The sequence below is a fragment of the Pygocentrus nattereri genome, chromosome 13 (genome assembly GCF_015220715.1).
Source record: "Pygocentrus nattereri isolate fPygNat1 chromosome 13, fPygNat1.pri, whole genome shotgun sequence".
Taxonomy (NCBI): domain Eukaryota; kingdom Metazoa; phylum Chordata; class Actinopteri; order Characiformes; family Serrasalmidae; genus Pygocentrus; species Pygocentrus nattereri.
The window spans coordinates 14,809,109-14,833,818 of record NC_051223.1 but is presented as its reverse complement, the minus strand read 5'-3'; the positions used below and the strand labels follow the sequence as shown (position 1 = coordinate 14,833,818).

The following is a 24,710-nucleotide window of genomic DNA, read 5'->3' as shown; positions in this document are numbered from 1 at the left end:
ATCTGACCGAAAGGTTTTCTATAATCAAAGGATCATTATTTTCTAGCCATATTATATCCAGTGTATCTACAGTAATGGCTATGCATGACCATAGCAAAAGTGACAAGCAAAGTCACACATATTGGTTTTATGCCTTTAGTGCAAAGCTGGCGGTCCAGCTGAACATTTCGTAAGTCTGCGTTGTCGTGAATCAGTTATGTGAAATAGGCTGCAAATTCCATCATAAAATGAGTCTAAACATGACATGCAATTTTAAAGCCAGTATAAGCTATAGGCTTTTCAACAGAACATCATAACGCAATTTTTTTGCACATTGATCAATGTTTTCTTATGACATTTATTTATTTAAATAACCATTTTCCAAGATAAATGAGATGTTCTGATTGGCTATTCTGTATTGTGCCCCACTAAGAAAGCATTCATAGTTGAAACACTTCAGAAACTTGAAACACTCAGAACTTCAGTGTGATGGGTGGAGCTAAACTGCTATAGGTTGAATAGGTTCATGTATATAGTGGAATTGATTCTTGTGATATTACAGAAACAGTGAAATTCACATTTGGCTGAGTTTGCAGCTTAGATTACATGTACGGACTGGGAAATATAAGGTTTGAAACTTGAACAGTATAAAACCTCAGAATCTCAGCTGTTTCAGAAAAGCAAGTGCAGTTTATTTTTTCCATGAAATAAGTCTGTTACCTCCAGCTTTAAGTTAAAATTACTTGGAAAACTTCACATTTTTTGAGCATAACTTATATTTGTGTAGTTGCTGTAGAATTCAACTTGCCTCTGTATATTAGTGTGAGTGCACTAGGGTGCACCGTGTTGAAATCACAATTTTCTTCTGGGAATGATGTCATGGACCCTGCTGTGGGGCAATTGGTTTTCGAATTACTTTGGGGGGAAAAAAGGTTTCTTAAGGTTTGCTTTTTAAAGCAATTTACTTGATTGAAACATTCACATTGGCTCCACGTTAACGAAATGTTACTTTCCCACTATGGCTACCTTTTGCTGCTCATCAGTTATCATGAGTCTGATGGACAATGTTTTGGGTTTTTGTTTGTTTTTCTTTCGAGAGTAGTTTTTGGGTGCAGCTTTTTCTTATTGAGAGCTGCGAAATCTGCTTCCTGTTGTGTTTCAATTTGGGCTGAAAGCGTGCACGGGAGGGGCCGTGCCGGGATTCTCATTGTGTGATGAATCCTTGTCACAGAGAAGCCTGTGTGAGAGGAGACAGGCCTCCCCAGGTAATTAAAGAGATCATCAGGCTGTAAGCTGCTCTCATCGCCTTCCTCCTGCCCACCCCCCATCCCTTTAATCAATCTCCCCGTGCCGTGCAGACGGGATTATTTGCTGCGGCTAATGGCTCTTCCTGCTGCCCGCCGCTGCTTGGGAAAACACAAACTGTCATTTCTGTAATTGCGTTCGCGCCTCCAAGATGGATGCCTCCCCTCCATTGTGCCGCCGCAGCTTAATTTCATTTGCGTGCGCCCCGCAGTTGCCGCGGGCGGCAGCTGCTGTTCGGTGCAGCCTGGAGCCTGGCTTTGTCTGTTTGGATTAAGAGAAGCTTCGATGCGTCAAGCCTGTGCTCCATAACTCTCACTGTCCCCCAGAGGACCAACGGCGGCCCTCAGCCTTTTCCGATACAGGGACTCTGCATATGCGTCCTTAGTTGAAAGTACATAAGTGTGTTGTTGTTGTTGTTGTTGTTGTTGTTGTTGTTGTTTCCCCTCTCAAAGATTTTGCGATGTTGGTGATAATTCCAGAACAGAACTGGCCTCCATCTTCAGCTAACACACCCTTCATTCCCTCTGTGCTCACCTGAGAGATCTTTAATACAAGTGTATCTCAGTCTCCAACTTGAGAAGACTTTACGTTTCAGTTCCCTTTTTCTTTACTGATATACACTGAAAGCTTGAGTATTAGCTGATACCAATCAGGTATTATTGTTTCCTTAAAAAATAGAGACTTTTAATTGATCCACTTCATTCAAATGGGTCAAACACTACATCAAGCAATACATAGCCAACATAGCTTTAACAAACCACAGCTTTTTTAAAATTCCGTTAAACTTGTTCACAAACAGAAACTCAGAAGAATCACTTTCAGTGCAGATCTATGCAAAATTTAAGCTGTTTAAAGCAAGAAATCATAATTTTAGAAAGAAATTTTGTGAACTTCTTATTGTTGACATACTAGGATTTCCATTATACTGAGTCAGGAAATTGAGAGATCCTGCCCTGTTTCTGTGCATGGCAGTTCATGATGTCCAGCTCCTGAAAATCAGCTTGTTGACTGGGAATTAAGTGTAACATTAAAATAATCTGTCCAGTATCAATGCTGGGTCTGAAGTCTGTGCCATCTTTCCAGTATAGCAGAGTGAATGGTACATTCAGGCTTGATCCTGCTTTTGTGCTAAACTTTCCTGACTGCTGCCTGGATTAATCTCCTCTGTTCACTCTGTCACCTTGGAGCTTATATTCATCTCTTGCCCAAGTGTGGCGGCTTTAAATGAAGTTTAGCGTTCAGGCCAGGTGAGAAAGCCTCTGGTCCCACATGCTAAAGCTCCTGAAGCTTGTCTGCTGAGTACTATGTGGGAGGGAAACGTTGATTTATTGCTGAATAGACTAATTCAGTAAGGACCTCCAGTTATGTGGGGAAGCTATTCACTAAAGGGCAGAGTAGCCATTGTGTGGAAAAGGCCTTGAGCATTTGAAAAATGGACATGGTTTTAACAGGCAGATCTCTTGGGGGCTGGTACATGTGTACAAGGTTTGGGTGACACTTATTATGTCTCAATAATAATAAAGACCCTTAGGAATTGCACCACATTGATGTTCTTCTAGATTTTGCCCTCCATTTCCAAGTTCTCATCTGCTGTGCCATTTAGTTTAGCTCCCATAAGTAAAGATTGGGACGACAAGGCTGTTGCAGACAAACGTAGCAAATGGTGAAGAAATTCTTTGATCGTCATTTAAATTGGTGGTCTTTGAATGTTTAATTCTCCACACTAGTCAATTTAGTGCCTCTGTGACAAAGTTCTGAAAACAGCCAGTAGGGAGTGGCATGAAAAAGTGCAAATGATTGAGATGTTGAAGTTACTTTATTAAACTTTATTACTAGAAGTTATGTTAGCTTATATATCTCAGCTTGAAGTTTAGGTACAATTTCTACCATTTTATAATACGTGCATCACCACCTGCATTGGCCTCAGCAGATATGTACATGGAAAAATACCAGTTAACAGCATCGCCCCACAATTATATAAATATACAATAATATATTTGATGAAGTATGGCTGGACAATATGGCAATCGTTATTGTGATCAAATATCTTAATTTGTCACATGCTTTTTTTTGAGCATATTGTGGCTGACCGACATGTTTCATTACGAAGAGAGAATAATTAGACCTGTTTAACTGTGTTGAGTGCAGTGGGTTAAATGTTGAATAAAAATGTGGTCACTTGCTGGGTTTTTGATGTTATCATTTGTATTTGTTAATTAATTGATCTGTTGCAACTTATCATGTTTCAAAACACTGATATTGTGGCATTTTTTTGTTTCGTGAAATTATCTCAAAGAATATCTTTGCTGTATTTCCCACCCATAGTTAGTGCAACATGCAGTCGAAAATATGTCACAAATGTAATCATGACACTTACTTCATCCATGTTATGCAGAAGTGCTTCTCATAATCGTTTCTTCCCATGTCTCATGAAGTGGCTGTCATTTCTGTCAGTCGTTCTGCAGACAGTGGCTTGAATTCATTAAGAAGGCGCTGCCTCCTTTGTCCTTGAGTCAGGCTAATTAGTTCATCTTCTGTGCCACTTTAACTTGTCTTTTCATAATTCTGATGGTGTGAGTGGTCATGTTCACTGGGGCAGAGTGGATTAGTATGTATGATGGGTCCTTAGTGCCTCTGCAGAAGAATACAACCAAGCAAGAAAAATGCATTACTTTTCAGTGTCTGCCAGTACACAGTGCAAGAGGTGTATAATTTGCAGTTGAAGAATATTTAGGACTGCGCCGTACATCATGTCATTTTGCAAAATGTAAATGAGCCTTCTAACTGATGACAATGTTCTAACGTGCTGTGAGGAACCTGCTCAACTTCATATGGTGCAGATAAGTTTCTTTGTGATGGGGCTTAGCTGATATGAAAGTGTGAACTCTGCCAATAGCAATTTGAATTAGCATTTTGTACATGCATTATTTTTGCTAAAATAGTGTTCAGTTCTAGTTAAACAGTGATTTGCTAACAGATAGGATTGTAAGTTCTCATCTGTCATATTTTTTAAGCTCCAAAAAACAGCAAAAGCTCATTGTCTTATCTAATACTAACGTTGTAGCACTGATGGTGGGGCTACCATGGTTTCTTTAAGGTTTTAGTTAGGGAAGCACAATAGGATTCAGATCATTTTTTGTTTTTCCACAGGATGTGCAGTAGACTAACTAACTTATTCTTTTAATTTTGACATTGTTGGGGGTTTCATTGTGTTTCAATTTAGCCCACACAAAATGAGCTTCATATTAAAAATGTTAGTCATTAGTCAAAAAAGGCAGTTTGGCTGCAAATAATTAAAACAATCATGGTACATACACCTCTAGTTTCTTTTAATGACCGCTTGTTTATCTTTAGTCTATAATATAAAGTTTGTGCTGTAAGAGATTATTCTCAGGTTGAAGGTTTTTGGATTATTTAACAAGTTTTTATTGTTCTAAAAATATTTGTTTGTGTTTTATGTTAATTTATCAGTTCATTCTGTGTTGATATATTTGAAATGGGGGGAAAAAAACAAAAAAGGTTTTGCCAACTAAAAAGTTGCTAATTATTTCTGTTGACCCGTGGTTATACTGATGAGTGTATAAGTATTGACGGATGTTGTCAGCCAACTTACTGTTTAAATGAATTAAGCCATTCACATGAAACAACAAATGTAAATCATTTTGTTTTAAAAGCAGTGCAGGCTGGTCTTTAACCTCATTGCTTTGAGTATGCTGTGTCTTCACAGCATGGAAATTTGTCCAGATTGTGCATCATAATGCTGCATCTTTTATTGGATTTAAATTCCCAAATGCTCACGTTGGAAACTAACTGTATGAATGTTTTTGGACATTTTATTTTGGGCCAAAGTCAGTGGTTGTATAAGATGAAAGTTTTTATTGATGATGACTGTCATTCTGGATCTTTTTATATCTTTTTTGGTTTTCTGTGTGGTGTAAGGAATCTCTTCTCATTGATGTTGCCAGGCCATAGAAACGGCTCTGGACTGCCTGAAGAGTGCCAACACTGAGCCATATTACAGGAGACAGGCCTGGGAGGTCATCAAGTGCTTTCTGGTTGCCATGACAAGCCTGGAGGACAACAAACATGCCCTTTACCAGCTCCTCGCACACCCCAAGTAAGACCACCAGTACCACATCTTACCCGCTAAGCTTTCACAATGCAAAGGCAAAGCGAATCTTAGCTTGTCTCACATAAGACTTCATAGATTCTGGATTCACACTAGCTACAGGCTAATATGTTAGTCATGTACTCTGTAATGCAGTATGCCATGTAGCAGTGTTAACATCCCTAAGGCCTACTATGACGTTGTATTGAACCAGCATGATTTACTGATTTTATGACTTTATCTGCAGCCACATTGGCTTTGTTACTCTAAGCAGTGATTCTTTCTGAACGAGGATTCCACTTTTGAATCAGGATCATGATATTTTAGCTGATGATTGACTGATTGATTTGATTGTGTAAGTACAAGCATAAAGTGACCAAATTGCTTGATTAGCCATCTTGCTGCCTAGTCATGTTTGATTAGGGGCTAATACTGGTTGTACTATCAAAATGATAAACTATGCTATTGTTCATGCGTCCATAAACTATGCTATTGTTCATGCGTCCATATGCACACACATACAATTTAATGTGTAGAGTCAATCGAAGCTACATGAATTGCAAATATAAGCAAAAACACACTTGTTCTTAAATTAGCTACATAGTTAACAAATACACTAGCATTACTCATTGTTGCCCTCTAAACATGCTAAAGCACCAAGTTAAAAGTTTGATGCTTTTTGTTTTCATGAGCCCCATGATGTCTCACTGAATGTGTTTACTACTTTCTACCGTTTACTACTGTATTTGAAATATCATTTGCCAGGACTACCAGTTCACATTTTGCTTGTTAAAGAAATCTAATAACTATGAAAAAATTGTAGTCATTTCAAATTATTGCACTCATCTCAGTGTAATTAGGTGATAATGTAATAAATGTGACAGCCCTAGCATATATAATGCAAAAATCATAGATTTGCACCAATAACAGCAGCCTTCACAAGCTTCACAAAACCACCCTCAGACTCATGGCAGTGTAGCATTTGAATGGTAGTCTACATTCTGGAAGTCCTGCTGTAGCCTCTTTAGTCTGCTCTTAGTCAGGCACAGCAGCTCTGTGCTCTAAGCCCTAAGGCGGAAGCTGTGCACCCCAACCCACCCCCACCCCCCATGCTTCCTGCATGCTGTTCCTTTGGGCTTCGTGCGGCCTGCCTGCTGCTGTCTGCCCTGTTAAAAGGGCTAATTACTCAGAGACACTTGAAGTTGCTGCTGCGCTGTGGAAGGGTGGGAGGGTCACATTACCCAGGCATTGATCTCCACGCCGGGGCTAATTGACTTTCTCTCTCTGTCTGTTTACCCCAAAAGCCTGCCGCTCGTGCCCCTGCCAAGATAATGAAGTATGTCAGTTATGAAGTGTGGGGGGAGAGCGCGGCTGTCGCTGTCAAATGTCTTGATTCATGACGTCCTCTCTCTCCCTTTCCAGCACGGTGGACTGCGCCGGTCACCATGAAAAGGCGCCTTTTCACAAGGCAGAGCGCTCTCTTAATATCGCAAATGCCAGTCCGGATAATAGTCCCATTCAAGTGGTGGCAGTATGAATTTGAATTGATTCGCTGCTCCATCCCCCTGCTAGCCGCCTCCTCCGCTCTGCGTCTCTCCCAAAGCCAAAGTCTTTTAAATAGCGATAATGAAATGGAGCAATCCATCACCGGCGCCGCTGGCATTTGGCATTATAAAACACAAGCTCAAGTGCGGATAAAACAGTCACTCCATCATAGTGTCCCTATCAGCTGGGGTAAATAACGAAACATGCCGCCAAATGCCAGCCAAACACAAAGCAGAATCTTCCCATAGGGCTCAGCTGTTGGGACACAGGCAGCCTTTCGTGCTGGCTAATCAAGCTGAATTGCTTGATTTTAGGTATTCAAATCATGGCTCTTGTAATGGAAACGTGCATCAAATGTTGATGTGAATGGAGTGTTAAATGTCTTTTCTTGTAGCTTTACAGAGAAATGGATCCCCAATGTGATTATTTCCCACCGGTACAAGGCCCAGGACACACCTGCACGCAGGACATTTGAACAGGCCCTGACAGGTGCCTTCATGTCTGCAGTCATCAAAGATCTGCGGCCCAGTGCGCTGCCCTTTGTGGCGAGTCTCATCAGACATTATACCATGGTTGCTGTTGCTCAACAATGTGGTAAGACCATGTATCTCTCAATGAGTGGGCTGTGAATTTAGTACTAGACATCTAGAAGCTTTTTTTTTTCAGTAATTACATGGAAAACAATGCAATCTAGCTTAGTTATTTCAAAATTTCTGCATTATTCTGTTGTTGAGAGTTGTATGAGGTAAAATGGTTAATTGAAAAACATACCTTTCTGCCATAAATACGGGGAAAAACAGTTTCAGGGGTTTCAGGCCAAAATCTTCTACAACTGTCAGAAAGGGATGTCTTGGACATCAGGCAGCATATTCATAATCATTTCATATAATACATTTGTGAGAGAGCTTTCAGACACATTAATCCCTTTGTCATCTGGTTCTTATGACCACCAGTGTGAACAGTACAAATGCTTAAGTTTTGTTTGTATTAATGACCTAAATTATGCAGAAACTTTTAAAAATAATATGGCCAACAATGGAATTCTATAACCAACTGTTAGTACTAACTGCATACAAATTATTACAGACTTGCCCTAAACTATATTAGTTTAAGTAATCCCATAAGACTTGCTTAAGTGAATTCTTATCCTCTAGTATTTTTCCACCAGAAAATAGCTAGCAGTGGCAGACATTCTTTGAGTCTTTCGTATGTCTTTTTTTACTCTAATAAAGATCCTGTTAAGGTAGGGTTCATAAAGCCAGTAACACAGACAGGCAGAAAATGAACAAAAGAATGTTGCAAAACATCCAGTACACAACTGAAGAATTAAATATTGGACAGCAAGCATATCAATGTCAACAAGCCTTTAAGCATGCCTGTTTCACAATCTAGACTTCTGACTCGCTGTCTGACTTGCATGTAGGTATTTTATTAAAACCAGTAGCACTTGATTAGTCTCCAATCCATCCACTCATTTTGGCTTTAAGAGACACCCACTTTGGGCTTGTAATTGTAGGGGTCCATGGTATACATTTTCCATATTTTACTTTTGCCTTGAGGTCCGTGTGTGTGTGTGTGTGTGTGTGTGTGTGTGTGTGTTGTGTGTGTGTGTGTGTATGTATGTATATGTGTGTGTGTATGTATGTGTGTATGTATATATATATATGTATATATATATATATATATATATATATATATATATATATATATATATATATATATATATGTATAATTTTACCTGAGCATTTTCCAACCCATTCTCTATCCCTTAGAGTTAAACATGCTGTGACTGAGACTCATGAGATAAATATGCTTTGATTTTAATAGGCGGCCCTGTCTTGTGCCTCGTTTAGAAAGCGCTCAGAGTTAAAACACTCCTCAGAGTGCTGTAGATAGGGTGGATATAGATCAAATGTGTTGGTTTTCCTGTTATTATATACAGGAGCTCATGTAACATGGCGCTTTCAACCTATGCATGTTTATGTTGTTCTTTGCGTTGTAGGTCCCTTCCTTCTGCCGTGCTATCAGCTGGGCAGTCAGCCGAGCACAGCCATGTTCCACAGTGAGGAGAACGGCTCTAAGGGAATGGACCCTTTGGTCCTAATTGATGCCATCGCCATCTGCATGGCTTACGAGGAGAAGGAACTGTGCAAGATTGGAGAAGTCGCACTGGCGGTCATATTTGATGTGGCTAGCATTATCTTGGGCTCCAAGGAGAGAGTGGGTCCTTATTTACAGGATATTTAATTGGTATTACAGTATGACCCGTTTTTGAGGATGCTTTAAAGTCTAGTATCTGTTCCTGCCAGGCATGCCAGTTGCCCCTCTTCTCATACATCGTGGAGCGTCTGTGTGCATGCTGCTACGAGCAGGCCTGGTATGCTAAGCTGGGTGGAGTGGTGTCCATCAAGTTCCTCATGGAAAGGCTTCCTCTCATCTGGGTTCTACAAAACCAGCTCACCTTCCTCAAGGCTCTGCTCTTTGTCATGATGGACCTCACAGGCGAGGTAGGAGCAGTGCTGGGTAGTAAAAGACTACATGTAATCTGGGTTATGTAATTGATCACAAAAAAAAGTGAGCCTTTAACATACACATTCATCTTAAATTTCTGTTTTTAATCATTATGTTGTCAACATATGAGTGTATTAATTTTCAGTTTGAGCTTGCCCATAGTCACTGGAATGGAAAATGGAATGGAAGCTAAGCTGCAAAAACAAATGCATTTATATACCTTCATACATATACCTATTCAGCAGTTTAGCACTGCTCATTTGTGCTGAACTACTGTCACTATCAGACCTCCACCTTGCTCTTAAAGCTTTTTCAAGCAGGCTGTGTCCCTGCAGGTTTCTAATGGTGCAGTTGCAATGGCGAAGACCACGCTGGAGCAGCTACTGGTGCGCTGTGCTACGCCTCTGAAGGAAGAGGAGAAGACAGAGGAGCTGCTGAGTGCCCAGGACAAGTCCTTCCACATGGTGACCCATGACCTGGTGCGAGAGGTCACTTCCCCTAACTCCACTGTGCGTAAGCAGGCCATGCACTCCCTACAGGTGCTCGCCCAGGTCACTGGCAAGAGTGTCACAATCATCATGGAGCCACATAAAGAGGTGTGTGTTCACATTCACTATAATGATACCATTTAGATCCTTTTGTATTTAGGTTGTATCTGACATAGTTTGCCTTGATGTGCCGATATTAAATAATATATTGTGTATTCAACATAATATTAATGTTGACATGTTGTAATACTATTCCTACATTTTATTCAGAGAGATGTTTTTTGTTTGTTTTAGTTTTTTTTAAGTGGTCTTGGGTAATGTGCTTAACTGTATTTTTAATTTTTTTATTATTTCAAAAAGATTTTTAATAATTTTTATTTTGCAACACTTTGTCGCTTTGAGTGCTTATATACAGTTTGCTTACTTACAAGGTCCCATTATGCCATCACATTTTGATCCCATGCTTTGTGATGTTTGTATAGACGTTTTAGTATGTTTTTATTGTTCTGAGCATCTTCAAAGTCCATTGGTTGCATTGCTGTCCTGTCATTCTTACATGTCCTGTCTAGAGTACAAATGATCTACCATTGAAGTTTATGGCACATGCCTTTACCAAATGTACTTGGTCAGCCAAGACATGTTTGGCATCCAGAGTGTAACATCTTCATTTTTGTGCTGGAACTGCAAGTTTAATGTAGCTGACAAATGATGGAAGCTTATGTGAAAACTGTTACCTGAAGTCAGAATTTTGGCTGGAAATGTAAACAATTCAGTATCAGAAGCCACATAAGCAAGTCAAGGTGTGTTTACTAAGAGCTAAATTTTTTGACTTTTTGACTTTTTTTATTCTTGCAGTCAAGATTTCATGTTTCTGTATGTGGTCTAAATGAATTAAAGGATAATTTGTGTGAATGTGGTTGCACTCAGGTTCTGCAGGACATGGTTCCTCCGAAAAAACACCTGTTGCGACACCAGCCTGCCAATGCTCAAATTGGCCTGATGGAGGGCAACACCTTCTGCACCACACTGCAGCCTCGCCTCTTCACCATGGACCTTAGCGTCGTAGAGCACAAAGTGTTCTATACTGAGGTGAGGTTTTTTGTTTTTGTTTTTTGTTTGATCATCAGTTTCATATTTCACTGATAATTATTAATATTTATTGATTTGAAAAAAATATATTGTAACAATACTTTTGCACCAGTTACGAATTTGTATGGCAATGGCAGATTGATTTTTTTTTTTTTTTTTTTTTTTTTTTTTTTTTCTTTTCCTTGGCCAGTTTCATTTCCTGAAACTCACTCCATGTAGGCTGGATAACACATGATGCATAGTAGTGGCAGTATGTTTTATCTGTAAATAACATTAATCAAGTAAAGTGCTACATTGAATGTAAAGGCAAGTGTCTGTTTAACACAAGTTATGCATTATTGTACATTCAAATGCAGAGGGAGTGCACTTACCTGCCTCACATTATTTACATCATTAAAATATCAACACAGTTCAGCCAAAACAAAAATAGCGAATGCTGATTGCTTGATTGGAGCATAAATCTTGTCTGATTCCCAAAGTGCAGTCCTAGTCCCTGTATGCTTTAGGCTGTCAATTCATTGTTGTATTTGTGCTTTGTTGTAGTTGTTGAATCTGTGTGAAGCTGAGGATGCTGCCCTGATGAAACTACCCTGCTACAAGAGCCTGCCCTCCCTGGTGCCCTTACGCATCGCTGCACTCAGTGAGTGACTATCAGTACAGAATAACAATAAAAATAACCAATAGTTTCTGCCAAGTAATTGAAAATGTCTTAAAGGGCCCAAATTGCTGAAAATTTGGTTTTCTTTACTTATTTAAAATAAGACCTTACGGTAGGACGGAAATAGTCATGTAAAAATGAATCAGCTGTTTTTGGTGCATAAAACCACATTTTACACTCTAAATATACCTCAGGATGCCAAATTAAATGCAAGAAGAATGTAGGATATAGGCATTTTAAATTAGGGGAATTGTGAAGTTGACTGGTAGATATACTCAGCAAGACTTTGGTAAAAGTGAGTCTGAGCTTATGACTTATTTTGACGCCAAACGGTGATTCTCTGGGTTTCTGTGCAGACGCCTTGGCAGCCTGTAACTACCTGCCCCAGTCCAGAGAGAAGATCATTGCCGCACTCTTCAAGGCCCTCAATTCCACCAACAGTGAACTGCAGGAGGCTGGGGAGGCTTGCATGAGAAAGGTCAGACTTCTCTCTCTCCTTTCTTTCCTCCCTCTCGCCCTGCCCTGCTGCCACTAATGAGTTCTGCCAGGAACAATCAATACAGGATGGAGTGAGGCAGGCGGAGAGGAAAATGAATGTGGCTGTGATGCATCATCTCGCTGTGGAAGGCCAGCCTGGGCATTATTAGAGTGGCCTTTCCACTGCTAATGGAGATACACTGGGCTTTGAGTTTTTCTGCTCCCCCGCTCTTGACAGGATAAGACTGAAAGGTGGTTTGTTTTTGTGTGCACTACTATGCAACTAGGCACCACTGTGTAATATCCTGGTACTCATTTTAAGCAGTCTCCCTTTAAGTTGAAATTTTATTTGCATATATACACTCCGTTATCTGAAAAGCAGAGAACGAGTCAGAATTGTTTGTAGTGATGGTGACGGGAACCAGACCTCTAAAGTTTTTGATACCTAAAGTAAAATGGTACCCAATGTTTCTCAGATATGCTATAATTTTATTATTAGCAGCATTACATATGGAAGCCCAGGCTAGATTTACTGGTAATTTTGAATGATGAATAAAAGTACAACACCATCATTCATGATTGGAGTTGTAGATATTTCGGCTGCTAGTTCCTAACACAAGCACTGTAAAGAAAATCAGAGTTGGCAGGGTTTTTTTTTTTTTTTTTTTTTTTTTTTTGAATGGGGCATTTTTTACATCAAACCAATCTATGAGTTCATTAGCATCTCAATAAATAAAATTATGCTGAAATTTCAGAAATATTAGAGGAGTTCCCTTAAACCTCATGAACCCAAATGATCTCAAATGTTCGATATTTGTTTGATGGCTATATATTACAGACCAAAGAAGTCATATACAAAAGTCCTTTTGTTTTCTTTTAAAAGCTTTCTTAGGTTTCTTTACTGATTTACTATTTACAACGGGAACTAAGCTGGATTTTCATCTTCATAGTTGCTGAAGCACGTTGCTATTTATACACGTGTGTTTGCTGTGTTTAAATCGTTTTTGTATTGTAGCATTTGTATGCAGTTTTCTTCATATGAAGCAGATGTTCTGCCTGCTCGTCTCACTATAGTTGTTTTTGCAAAGAGCTCTCACCCTTTCTATTTCACCCCTCATTGCTCGCTAGCAGCATAACAGTCAGAACGTTTCACACACTGAGAGCCCACGTTGTCCTAGTTAATATGATAAGAGTTTTGGAGGGAAATATTTGATCATACTAATGGAAAAATACCAGAGTTGGTTTCTGTTCCGCTGGTAGAATGGCCACTAGGGGTTTAAAAATGTTAAGGTTGAAATTTTTTTTTTTTTTTTATTGAAGCATTTCACTTGAGATGAACATCTAAAAGTAGGCCATCATAGCTGAAACAGTCTACTACCCTGCAGGAAGAAATACACAGCCAATGTCATCACATCAGTGTGAATCTGTGTTATTTCGTGGTAGATTTGTTACAGAATTGGATCAGATTAATTCTTTTTCCTCTCTGATATCTGATCCAGCATTTTCTGCAGGTATTGACTCAGTACTAATACCCATCAATGCTGAAGTTGTGATACTTTATCAAAATCTGAAAAGTGGTCATTTTTTTAGGCCATGTTCTTAGCCTACAGCATAGAGTAAAACGTTTGTAGATCTGAATAAATGTTAATGTATTGTGTGTTTCCCTGTTCTCAGTTCTTGGAGGGAGCCACTATTGAAGTGGATCAGATCCACACTCACATGCGGCCTTTGCTGATGATGCTGGGAGACTATCGCAGCCTGACCCTGAACGTGGTCAATAGACTCACCTCAGTCACACGCCTATTCCCCAACTCCTTCAACGACAAGTTCTGTGACCAGATGATGGTAAGTTGGGAGAGCTCAGAAGACATGTTAAACGATATAGTATGCCGTTATAGGTAGTTAATGGGCTTTATTACATGTTATTGTGAACAAACACTGTATTAGCTTTTTCTCCAACTGCAGATCTCGAAAAATTCTAAATATGATACATGTATGTCATGAAAATGTCTCACAATGTCACATTTTTGCCATCTTGCTTTAGTTCTAGTATGCAAACTGGTATGTAATTTGTGCTGCAACCACAATGGAAATCAGGAGAATTTGTTATGTTTGTTTCAGCAACACTTGAGGAAATGGATGGAGGTGGTGGTGCTCACTCATAAAGGAGGCCAGCGCAGTGATGGCAGTGTAAGTGTGAGCTCTTTTCCTTGGATACCGGCTATGCTCTTTCTTCGATTGGGGTTCAACTGGCCTCAATGAGCTATTATTGGGAGTTGTTTCTGGGTGCTGGTGTTCTTGAGTGTGACCTTTGTCTGTCTTTCCCCATATTCTTGGGTAAAATATCAGGCCTTCAGTACAGACATTCCTTGCACTGTGATGATTTTTTTTTTTCTGCCTTAGCTCCAGGCTCTGCAGTCAGTTCTGTAGCTCTGTGCTGGCAGCGCTGTATGTAATGAGAGTAATAGAGGCCTGAGGTGTCTGGACTATGTGAGGCGGTTCACCCAGCGCACCCTGTTCTCACACGAGGTGCAAGTGGCCGTATTACAATCAATGATTAATTAGGCGCCAGGCTCCCTGGGGCAGGGTTGGTAACAAGCCTCCGAGTGCTGGAGTCTTGTTATCTTACAGGCAGATAACCTTGTAAAGGAAGGAAAAGGTGAAAGGACGAGGTCTGCTGTTTCACACATCATGCAAATAACTGCCAATCTTTCTAGCTTTCTGTTTGCACAAGCTTCCCCTAAATATATTGTCATTACATGCAAACTGCCCCTCTGTTCCTGTAGACTTCAGTATACCTGCAGTAGGGACAGGATGAGGCAAGGTCAGGTAGGGATGAAGGGGAGGGCCTTGGGATGCATACACTGGAAATTGGTTTTACAGAAACGGAGGGAGACTCTGATATGACACATTTTTTAGACTATACTCTTAGATACTGAGTCGTGAAGTGGTCTAGTAATTAGGGTTAAAATTAAATATAGAAATGTATAATGTATAAAATAGGGATGTTCTAATCTGATCCAATCCAGTTGTCTCATGAGCCTCAGCTTGCTCAAAATTCATCTGTCACAGAAGCATTTTACTTAACTGGCCACACTGTGTTATGTTTTATAGGAGAATTCAAAAATTTCCTAAAATTTCTGCATATTTCAATTGTTGGGATGTAAACAAAGTGAGTCAGAGTGGTTTGATGTGAAATGCTTTACTATAAAAACTATTTTTAATATGCAAAACGATAAGTTAACATAAATGTCTTCTGAATTTTTAGAAGTAACGTTGACTGTGGTAGAAGATGTACATTGTAAGATTCTTTAGAACAAAGAATTTCAAGCCACTCTGTTATTGTTTATATTTTAGCAATGTATTTATGCAAAAAAATATATATATATTTGCAAGCAACTTTACGTGTGTTGAAACAAATATGTACTATACACTGTTTTCTAAACACTAGAAATATTTCACAAAAACATTCCTAAAATCAAGTAGTTTCAGATTGAGTCACTGAATCGGTAAGGCCTCTGCCTTTGCTTTATCCAACACAACATGGATTTCTCCTTTCATGATGCAGCAGTACAGCAGAGGTGGTATTGCCACATAGACTTCCTTTAGTGCTCTCTCAATCTGTCAGATTGACCATGCATATCATATAAACATGATACAGCATTTTTGTGTTTAAGTAAACGGTACGTTTAGGACTGATCACCTTTACTAATTGTTGCGCCTGTGGGTCACTGTTTGCCATTTGTTAAAGGTAATTTTTGGGCCTCCGTCTTTGTAGAAGAAAAAATGTTTTACACGTGTTCTAAATGTGAGAGAGTTCTGTTGCCTCTTTTGGTTTGTCAACACACATTGACACCAGTCAATCCCACTCTCGCTCTCACTTACTGCATCTAAATTCACAACACGCTCTCTCACATGGTCACTCACATGGTCACTCACCTTCACAATGTCATTAGCTATGTTTCCATCAACTTTCTGTGCAAAAAGTAATAAAATGAAGATGCGTAGATAAAATTGTTTTTTTTTTTGTTGTTGTTTTTTTTTTTTAAACTGCCCAATAGCTGCTTTATATTAGAGTAATGAAACTGAGCAACAAAAATGTTTACTTAATGATGTCATTTTCTGCAGAAAAAGGGAAAAAAAATGTTGCTTAACGTTTTTGCCAAACGTCTGTATGGATGGAAATGTAGCTTGTGACTTTTGCGTTTATCTCTTTCTTTCTCTCTCTCTCTTTCTTTTGGTCTTTCCCTCTCAATCACCCTTCCCTCACTAATTGTTCTTCACTCCTCTGCTGTCACTCACTGCTTTGCTGATTGTGTCCGTTGTCTCCCACTCTGGAGCAGCCTGCCATGGAGGGTGTGGAGGTGAGATGGCACTGTGTTGGGAGGCCCTCACTGGCCCCGCCCTCGCTCGCCCTGTGCTTGTGGTTTTCTCTCTCTGTGTTGGTGAAGTGCTCTGTAACTGTGCCTGTGTTTTTCTGTGGTGTCGTGTTTGACTCCTGAGTTTCACTTTGATCCTGAGCCCCCTCTCAAGCTTGCTGGGGTGGATTCAGTGTGTTTTTTTGGAAAGTTGCCTGTCAGATTGCTTACTTATTCGGTTGGGACACAATGTTTTTAATGTCTCTAAAGTTGACTTATTTCTTTGTTATTAATAATATATTGACATTTTTCAGAAGATTTCAGTCTTCTGTCTCTGTGTTTAACCATAGAGCTAAAAAAGAATGTGCAAATAATTCCTACTAATTATAAGGGCTAAGGGTGTGCATTTCAACTAATTTTGGTATTTAATGATCAGATTTCCGATCATACATGGGAAACTGGAGTGGGAGTTGGAGGAAGGACTTTGTATACAGGCATAGATTAATTTTGGCCAAAGTATTTGTTCATCTATGGGTGATGTGCCAACATGCGAGTTTGAAATACATTCCCACTGTTTCTGGACATAGCTATCATCACAGAGTGGTTTGCCTAGTTAGCATTTACATCTGCCTGTTCAGTGGCAGCCTTAACAGCACATCCTTGGTAACACAACTATGTTTAGGCACACATGTTTTGGAGCACCACAGTCTAATATACATATTTACTCACACAAACTATTTTATAGTTCTGTTAAATCTAAAACAGCTCAACTAAAACAAGGCTTTCTTTGCCCTCCCCTTTTGTTCCTGAGGATTGTTCCTGCTGTTCCTTGCTGTTTAGTGTGCACCACAACCCTCAAGTAAGTTCACTTGTCAGTAACTGACAGTAATTTTTTTAACATTTTCCTTCTCTTTCCTCCTTCCTTACAGGAGATGAAAATCTGCTCAGCCATCATAAACCTCTTCCACCTGATCCCAGCTGCTCCACAGACTCTGGTCAAACCTCTGCTGGAGGTGGTGATGAAGACTGAGAGAGCCATGCTTATTGAGGTGCAACTTTATTTTTCTCTGCACTCTACCTCTAAAAACAAAAAACTTTCATTATTGTTTTTCCATAAGTTTTCAACCTCTCTTTATCCCTTAAGATTTAAAAGGCTGTTGAATTCAGAATGGGCTGTTTTGCAGCTTACCCATCACACCTTTCAATGGGAGTGAATGATGAGATTTGGAGCTTTAACGGTGTTTACATACTACATATGTAAATACATAGTATATCAACATTTTTACTTTTCTTTGAAATGGGATTTTTAAGTCATTGGTCCATGTGTTATGTAAAATATACTAAAATGGGACTGTTTGTTGTTTCTTAATGTGTGTGTGTGTGTGTGTGTGTGTGTGTGTGTGTGTGTGTTTGTGTGCGTGCAACAGGCGGGCAGTCCCTTCCGTGAGCCACTCATTAAGTTCCTGACCCGTCATCCATCCCAAACTGTTGAACTGTTCATGATGGAGGCCACTCTCAATGACCCACAGTGGAGTCGCATGTTCATGGTGAAGTGTCTAATGTACACAAGTTTGACAAAATATTTGCCTTTAAGTCCTTACACATAACTGCCACTTTGAGATGCAGGTAACTTGTTTGTACAGTGTTTAGGTGTAGTTAGACAGCAGGTCTTTTTCTAGGCAGATGTATGTTCATCATACTTTAGCCCTTTATCCGTGGACAGTTTTTAAGCCTTGAACCATTGTTGGATGGATGTTTGATTGCTGGGCTGTTCCTCTGAACAGTGACCTTGATTTTTTTTTTTTTTGGTGAAAAAACAAAACACAAAAACAAAAAAACCAAGGCAAAATCCCAGTAACACCACTATGCCAGATGCACTTTTTTAGCTTAAGATACCATTACATTGTTGATGTCACTGCGTCCAAAGAATGGTCCACCACCCAAATATCTCATCAGCAGTGGTCCTGCAATGTTCCATTGATTAGATCGAACAGGGTTAACACTGAACAGGTTGTCACTTTGTATATATACTACTGTCATTACTTAAATACTTTCAAAGTCTATAATAAAGGTGTTATTGATGAAATGGGTGGAGGTACAGCTTAGGCGTACTAAATACTAATAATTCAGTGTATGTCTGTCAGGTTTCTAGAAGTGTGTACTGGTTAAATAAGTAATGACTAATCTGATAATCCTTACTTTTCAGAGTTTCTTGAAGCACAAAGATGCCAAGCCCCTCCGGGACGTTTTGGCCTCAAACCCAAGCCGTTTCGTTCCTCTGCTGGTTCCTGCAGGTACTGCTGCCACAGTGCGGCCTGGGTCGCCATCCACTAGCACTGCTCGACTGGATCTGCAGTTCCAGGCTATTAAGGTGAGTGGAGTCCAATACCATCCTTCGTTCAGTGGCTGTACAGTACTTACCTCTGCAGTGCTCATTTTGCAGAAGAATGCAATTTGCCCTTTAGCTAGTCAATTTTTTTTATTTTTAATTTATTTATTTTTTAAATTTTGGGTCATGTGAACATCTTGAGTACCCTGTGGATGTCATGATGAATCATGACATTGTATGCATAATTTTGCGGACCAGTCTTCAACCACATCGCATCAAGTACTGATGCTTTTAGTATGTTTGAAGATGTTATCATTTACTGTTATGAAGCATAAGATGTTTTGTTTCAGATTATAAGCATTATAGTGAAGAATGATGAGGGCTGGCTGGCTGGGCAGCACTCTCTGGTCAGCCAGCTCAGGCGCGTGTGGGTCAGCGAGGCCTTCCAGGAACGTCATCGCAAAGACAACATGGCCGCCACCAACTGGAAGGAGCCTAAACTGCTGGCTTACTGTCTGCTCAGCTATTGCAAGTATGTATTTTATTCTCTTCATATCAGCGGTTATACAGAAAACTGTATATAGTAAAAAATTCTGCTTAAAACTAACGAGTTTGAATTGTTATTTTTTCACAGACGCAATTACTCAGAGATTGAGCTGCTCTTCCAGCTTTTGCGAGCCTTCACCGGCCGCTTCCTCTGCAACATGACCTTCCTGAAGGAGTACATGGAGGAAGAAATCCCTAAGAACTACAACATTACCCACAAACGAGCCCTCTTCTTTCGCTTTGTTGAGTTCAACGATCCACACTTCAATGACGAGCTCAAAGCCAAGGTGAGACACACTGAGCCTGGCCATATCCACATTCATTATAGTTGTCTTTGATCATTTTTGGTAAAGTGCTATATGAAGGAACACTGACATGTTCCTGAATGGTGCTGGGCTTGGTACAAAATGATTATATGACAGGAATCAAATATGAACTTAAAAGCATTGCAATCTGAGCCCTGTGTAGTCCAAAAAACACCTATGTTTATATTGTAGGCCAAAAATGTTTTTTTCAAGCTATGGAAAACTTCTTAAAAGTTTCTTAAAAGGATTCTTAAAAGTTAAGTGTGAATGAATAGTATTTTGAACTTGGGAAAACCAGGGGCTTGTGGCGTAATAACTAAAATTCTATTGAGGTAAGAAAACAAGACTGGAGTAGTTCCACACTACAGCTTATCTGTGGCCTTTTTTGCCACAGTCTGCTCTTGTTCTGAGATTTTTTTTTCCTCAAACCTAAACTTATTCTCCAAAATTTTAACACTGACAACAGCACTCTACCTCTCAACTCTGTTAACTGCCCCCTTATCATGTTGTGAGTTAAAGGCTAGATGACTCCTCACTCTTCTCCTAGCATCACCACCGAGTATACAGAAGTAGCAGTAGCAAGTCTTTGCTGCTGATGCCAAGTTAAGGAGCTGACCATTTGAATAATCGCATTAATATTTGTAATGTGTATTATTTATATATTGAAAAAAATGTTTTAAAAAAAATATTGTTAGCAATTTATCATCCAAGCCTTAAACCGCAGCTTGACATTGCTGTGACCCTTTTCCTCTATTAGCTTGGAAGGTGTGACCGATTTTATGACATGGGCCAACGTTTCTGTGCTCCACGGCCAGCATCACAAACACCAGCCCTGTGCTTAATTACGGTCGAGAGGCCTGGGACACGCTGCTGCCGTCACGCTTCCCCAGCGTTGGGTGTCTAATCCAGCACGTGAGCTGGCCCTGCTGAATATGTATGGGGGAGAGTGAGCAGCTATGGCTGACACATTCGGCTCGCCTCTCAAAGGCACCGTGTCTCCACTGCGCACCAAGCCACAGCTCTCCGAGGAGTGCTAATGAATATTTATCCAGAGATTACTTTAATGGCCATCGCTCATGAGCCTCCAGCTCAACCTTAGGTTGAGTTTGGGGAGCAATCAGAAAGCAAAATGGAACAGTGCACAGGCTACAGGGGGGTGGCAGTAAGGAGCGTGGATGGATGTCTTCACATAGGAGATTTGGTTCACATTGAGGGGTTAGATTCGCTAAGCATAGTTGTCAAATGAGCAGCGGCCCATTTCAGTGTCAGGTTTTATGCATGGGAATGTACACTGCATTTGAAAAGTTAGGAATCACTTGTCAGATTACTTGCTCTGTCTAGCTTTAAATATTATAGTAGCACAGTGTGATTTTAAAGTCTTATTCAATATTTTATATATGTGAACAATAAAATATAAAATCATTGTAGGTACTCAGTAATTATCTGTTTATCCAATTATCTGCAGCTATTGAAAATCAAACAAGAAAGTGATTAAAAATATGAAATATTAGAAAACAATCATCACAACTTACACATGCATTTGATTAAGTATATTACATTGGACTTTATTAAATGTCTTCATGTACCTTTCTCTATCCGTATTTATGAAAAGAACTAAATAAAAAGAAACCACAAAAGATTTAATTCCCTACCACATTTAAGTTATTAATATTAGCCTTTAATGATTTTCTGAGACATTTTAAGCCCACTGTATCATTCTTAAAAGGTTACCATAAGAGTTGGCGTGACTTTAAGTTCACCTCCACTGCATCCACTAAAGTCTGGAGAAGGCAGCTTTTTATTTTAGAATCCCTGTTCTTTATTCAGGGCATGTGGCAATATTTCTACTAATTATTTGAAACTGGTAAAGTCCAGGGGTAGTGTTGTAAAGGCATTTTGCACATTTAACCAAATAGGTTTTACATTATTGAAAACACTGATTCTGAACTTCTGAATAAGAGTTTGTAGCAGATTTCATATTTTCATGAAGTTTTCGTAGGCCCTTTCGATATTAAGATTTCAGTTTCAGTTCTCTGGCAAACTAGGGAATTCTGACAGTTTACCCATCACCACTTTTCTAAGGCTCTGCATAACCAAAACTTGCTGTCTGTCAGAACAGACCATCCGTATCCAAACCACTGCTGGTAAAAGTGCACACGGAGATGTTTTCCCCGAGTGGGCACAGCTGCATGTTTTAACATAATGCGTGTTTTGGGCATTATTCTCGGCGGGGTCTGGAGGGGGGAGGGTGTCTGTGTGCTGCTGTAATAGATAGTGTGTAATGGAGTCTGTGCTGCTCCATCAGTCACGCTAACGGCGGAGGGGCTCATTAGGGCGGTGGATAATGAAGGCGCACCTGCAGCCCTGCGGCCTGGCTGATACCAGCACTATACACGCTGTCATTTATTTTACACATGCGTAAACAACAAAAACATACACAGCGGCCATCGTCAGACAGCACGGCACAGCCGACCAGCACAGCGAGACTTTCTCACCTTGAGAGACGAGGCTAGTTTTAGTCCACTGTTCTGAATTCCACCAGAGAGAGGGCAGATATAATTATTGATCACTGCGACGTGATGTTTTTCAGCTCGGGTGCTACTGCCACACACAAGTATTCAAATGCAAGCTGAGTGTTAAAGTCAAGGCTGGGAGACATGGCAAAGATACAACATCATGATACTTTGAGACATTGTCAGAGCACACAATATTTAAGTGTTAATGTACTACTACTTTTATTGAAAAAATTATAAATTGATGGGACGTTAAAACGTTAATGAGCTGTTAGTAGTGTTCAACTTATTCTGTCTAAATAGTGAATCTGAAGTCATCTTCTTATTCATCAGCTTCTTGTTTTGATTTCTCGTTCCACCTACAATGGTACAGCAGTAACTTCAGGTCTTAGAATGTATCTGCTGCACCATTTAAGGTGGAAAAGGAAAATTAAATCAAGAAAGCTGGTACACATGAAGCCAGCTTCAGCATCATGCCTAAATGACGCAGTGATTAATATATCTGCGACCCACATGTCTGTAGCTACAGTCGGTGCATTAAAACTAATTAAGCCAGAGGGGCTGAAATCCAATCCTCAGCTTTGTACTGTGCAGTTACTTTAGACTGATGTTTTTACTCTGCCTAAAATTATGCTAAATTTATTGATTGAGGGTTTGTCCTGGAGAGCTGCTGTTAGAGGTGACACGGTCATTGTGTGTATAGGGCAGACAGTCAAGGGTCTAAGGGTGTCCAGTAAATTGTATGATATATTGTATAAAATGTACAAAAATATATTGTATAAAATGATTTTTTTCTATTTTCCTTCTTTGTGCATCTTTTGTTTCTCTTCCTCTTGCTTTGTTTCGTTCACAATTTTATCACACGTGCGCCACATTTCTGCTGTTTTCTTTTCTATCCCTGAAAGTCGAGCAGGAAAGCCAGAGGGGAACACAAATGGTCTAATGACATTATTATTGTAATGTTCGCTCATGTCAGTGTGATTAATATCACAGAGCTGGAGAATGAACTGCCGTCCGTGATTCGAAATCAGAGCCACCACCCAGCACCCGTCTCTTCTCATTCTCTCTTCGTCACACTTTTTAATGGCTTTATTCTAGCCTGGGCTGCCAAAGCTGCCTGAGGTTGATCTATTAAGCAAGTGCTTTGGAAGTAATAAATTATATCACATACTTGACAAGCTAGTCACTAAAACAGTCTAGTCTTAGCTTTTGAAGCAATATTACTGTTTTATTGCTGATCTGAGGGACTGATAAATGTATTTCTTTGTCTATGATGTGTGTGTGTGTGTGTGTGTGTGTGTGTGTGTGTGTATATGATATTATTGTTGTTGTTGTTGTTGTTGTTGTTGTTGTTGTTGTTGTTTTTATCATTATTTTTTATTTTTAGGTGTTGCAACACATCTTGCATCCAGCCTTTTTGTACAGCTTTGAGAAAGGCGAGGGAGAGCAGCTTCTGGGACCCCCGAACCCTGAGGGAGACAATCCAGAGAGCATCACAAGTGTGTTCATCACCAAGGTAACCTGTTCTATCCGTATACTTTTCTGCTAGCTGCTACGACAAAGCTGTCACTCTCTCTTTACCAAGCGTCATGTTCATCAAGGCCCCTGACCCGGGGCTGTTATTTGCCTCGAAGAAATGTCACAGCCTCAATAAAGGTCATAGTGTTTGTGTTGTTTCGAATCCGATTATAGCTGAGATAAAAAAAAGCTTGGGGTTAATGGCCTCTATTTGTTTCATGCTCTAATTGATTGTCTCTTCCCCTCCTGGCAATAACTGTGGCAAACAGTCACCCTCTTAGCCCTGTCCTCCTTAGTCACCTCAAATATTCAGCTGTTGTAGCTAAAGCAAGATGGTGGTCATGTGACATGCATGTGATCTTGTCCTGCAGGTGCTAGACCCAGAGAAGCAGGCTGACCTTTTGGATTCTCTGAGGATCAACCTGCTGCAGTTCTCTACACTGCTGGTGGAACACGCGCCCCACCACATCCATGACAATAACAAGAGCAGAAACAGCAAGCTCAGGCGCCTCATGACTTTTGCCTGGCCCTGCCTGCTGCCCAAAGCCTGCGTGGACCCTGCCTGCAAGTACAGCGGCCACCTGCTCCTGGCCCACATCATAGCCAAGTTCGCCATTCACAAGAAGATCGTCCTGCAGGTTAGAAGATTAGGAGCAAGCGCAGCAGTTAAATGTTCTTCAAATCAGCAAGACTTGGATTCATTTTGTAAATGTACTTTAGTGTCTAGTAAATTTTGTATAAAAGTGTAAGAATGGTATTTTTGTTTATGTATCTTTTAATGTAATTGAATATTGTCTAATGTAAATGATTGTTATGGATGCACTGATGTGACAGTTCTGGGCCAGTACTGATATACAATATTTTTCATGTACAAATACATTGATGCCAATCCTGAAATTGGGGCTATTGATTGTCAACACGGAGGATTATAACACTTGTGGAATTTGCAGTAAATATAAAATACAGCATCACCTAGACCTT

The 24,710-nt window shown here is 39.9% G+C and overlaps 1 protein-coding gene across 1 annotated transcript in view; it reads left to right on the top strand.

Annotated features, from left to right (window-relative positions):
• Nucleotides 1–24,710, top strand: part of LOC108432011 (transformation/transcription domain-associated protein) — a 112,713-nt gene that overhangs the window by 15,435 nt on the left and 72,568 nt on the right. Inside the window, 17 exon segments of the mRNA XM_017705546.2 lie at nt 5,250–5,401; nt 7,332–7,531; nt 8,940–9,157; nt 9,247–9,444; nt 9,784–10,044; nt 10,864–11,025; nt 11,569–11,665; nt 12,040–12,161; nt 13,835–14,005; nt 14,282–14,350; nt 17,448–17,567; nt 17,946–18,065; nt 18,725–18,889; nt 19,198–19,379; nt 19,482–19,680; nt 23,599–23,727; nt 24,101–24,367. Coding sequence (XP_017561035.2) covers nt 5,250–5,401; nt 7,332–7,531; nt 8,940–9,157; nt 9,247–9,444; nt 9,784–10,044; nt 10,864–11,025; nt 11,569–11,665; nt 12,040–12,161; nt 13,835–14,005; nt 14,282–14,350; nt 17,448–17,567; nt 17,946–18,065; nt 18,725–18,889; nt 19,198–19,379; nt 19,482–19,680; nt 23,599–23,727; nt 24,101–24,367 — 2,832 coding nt within the window.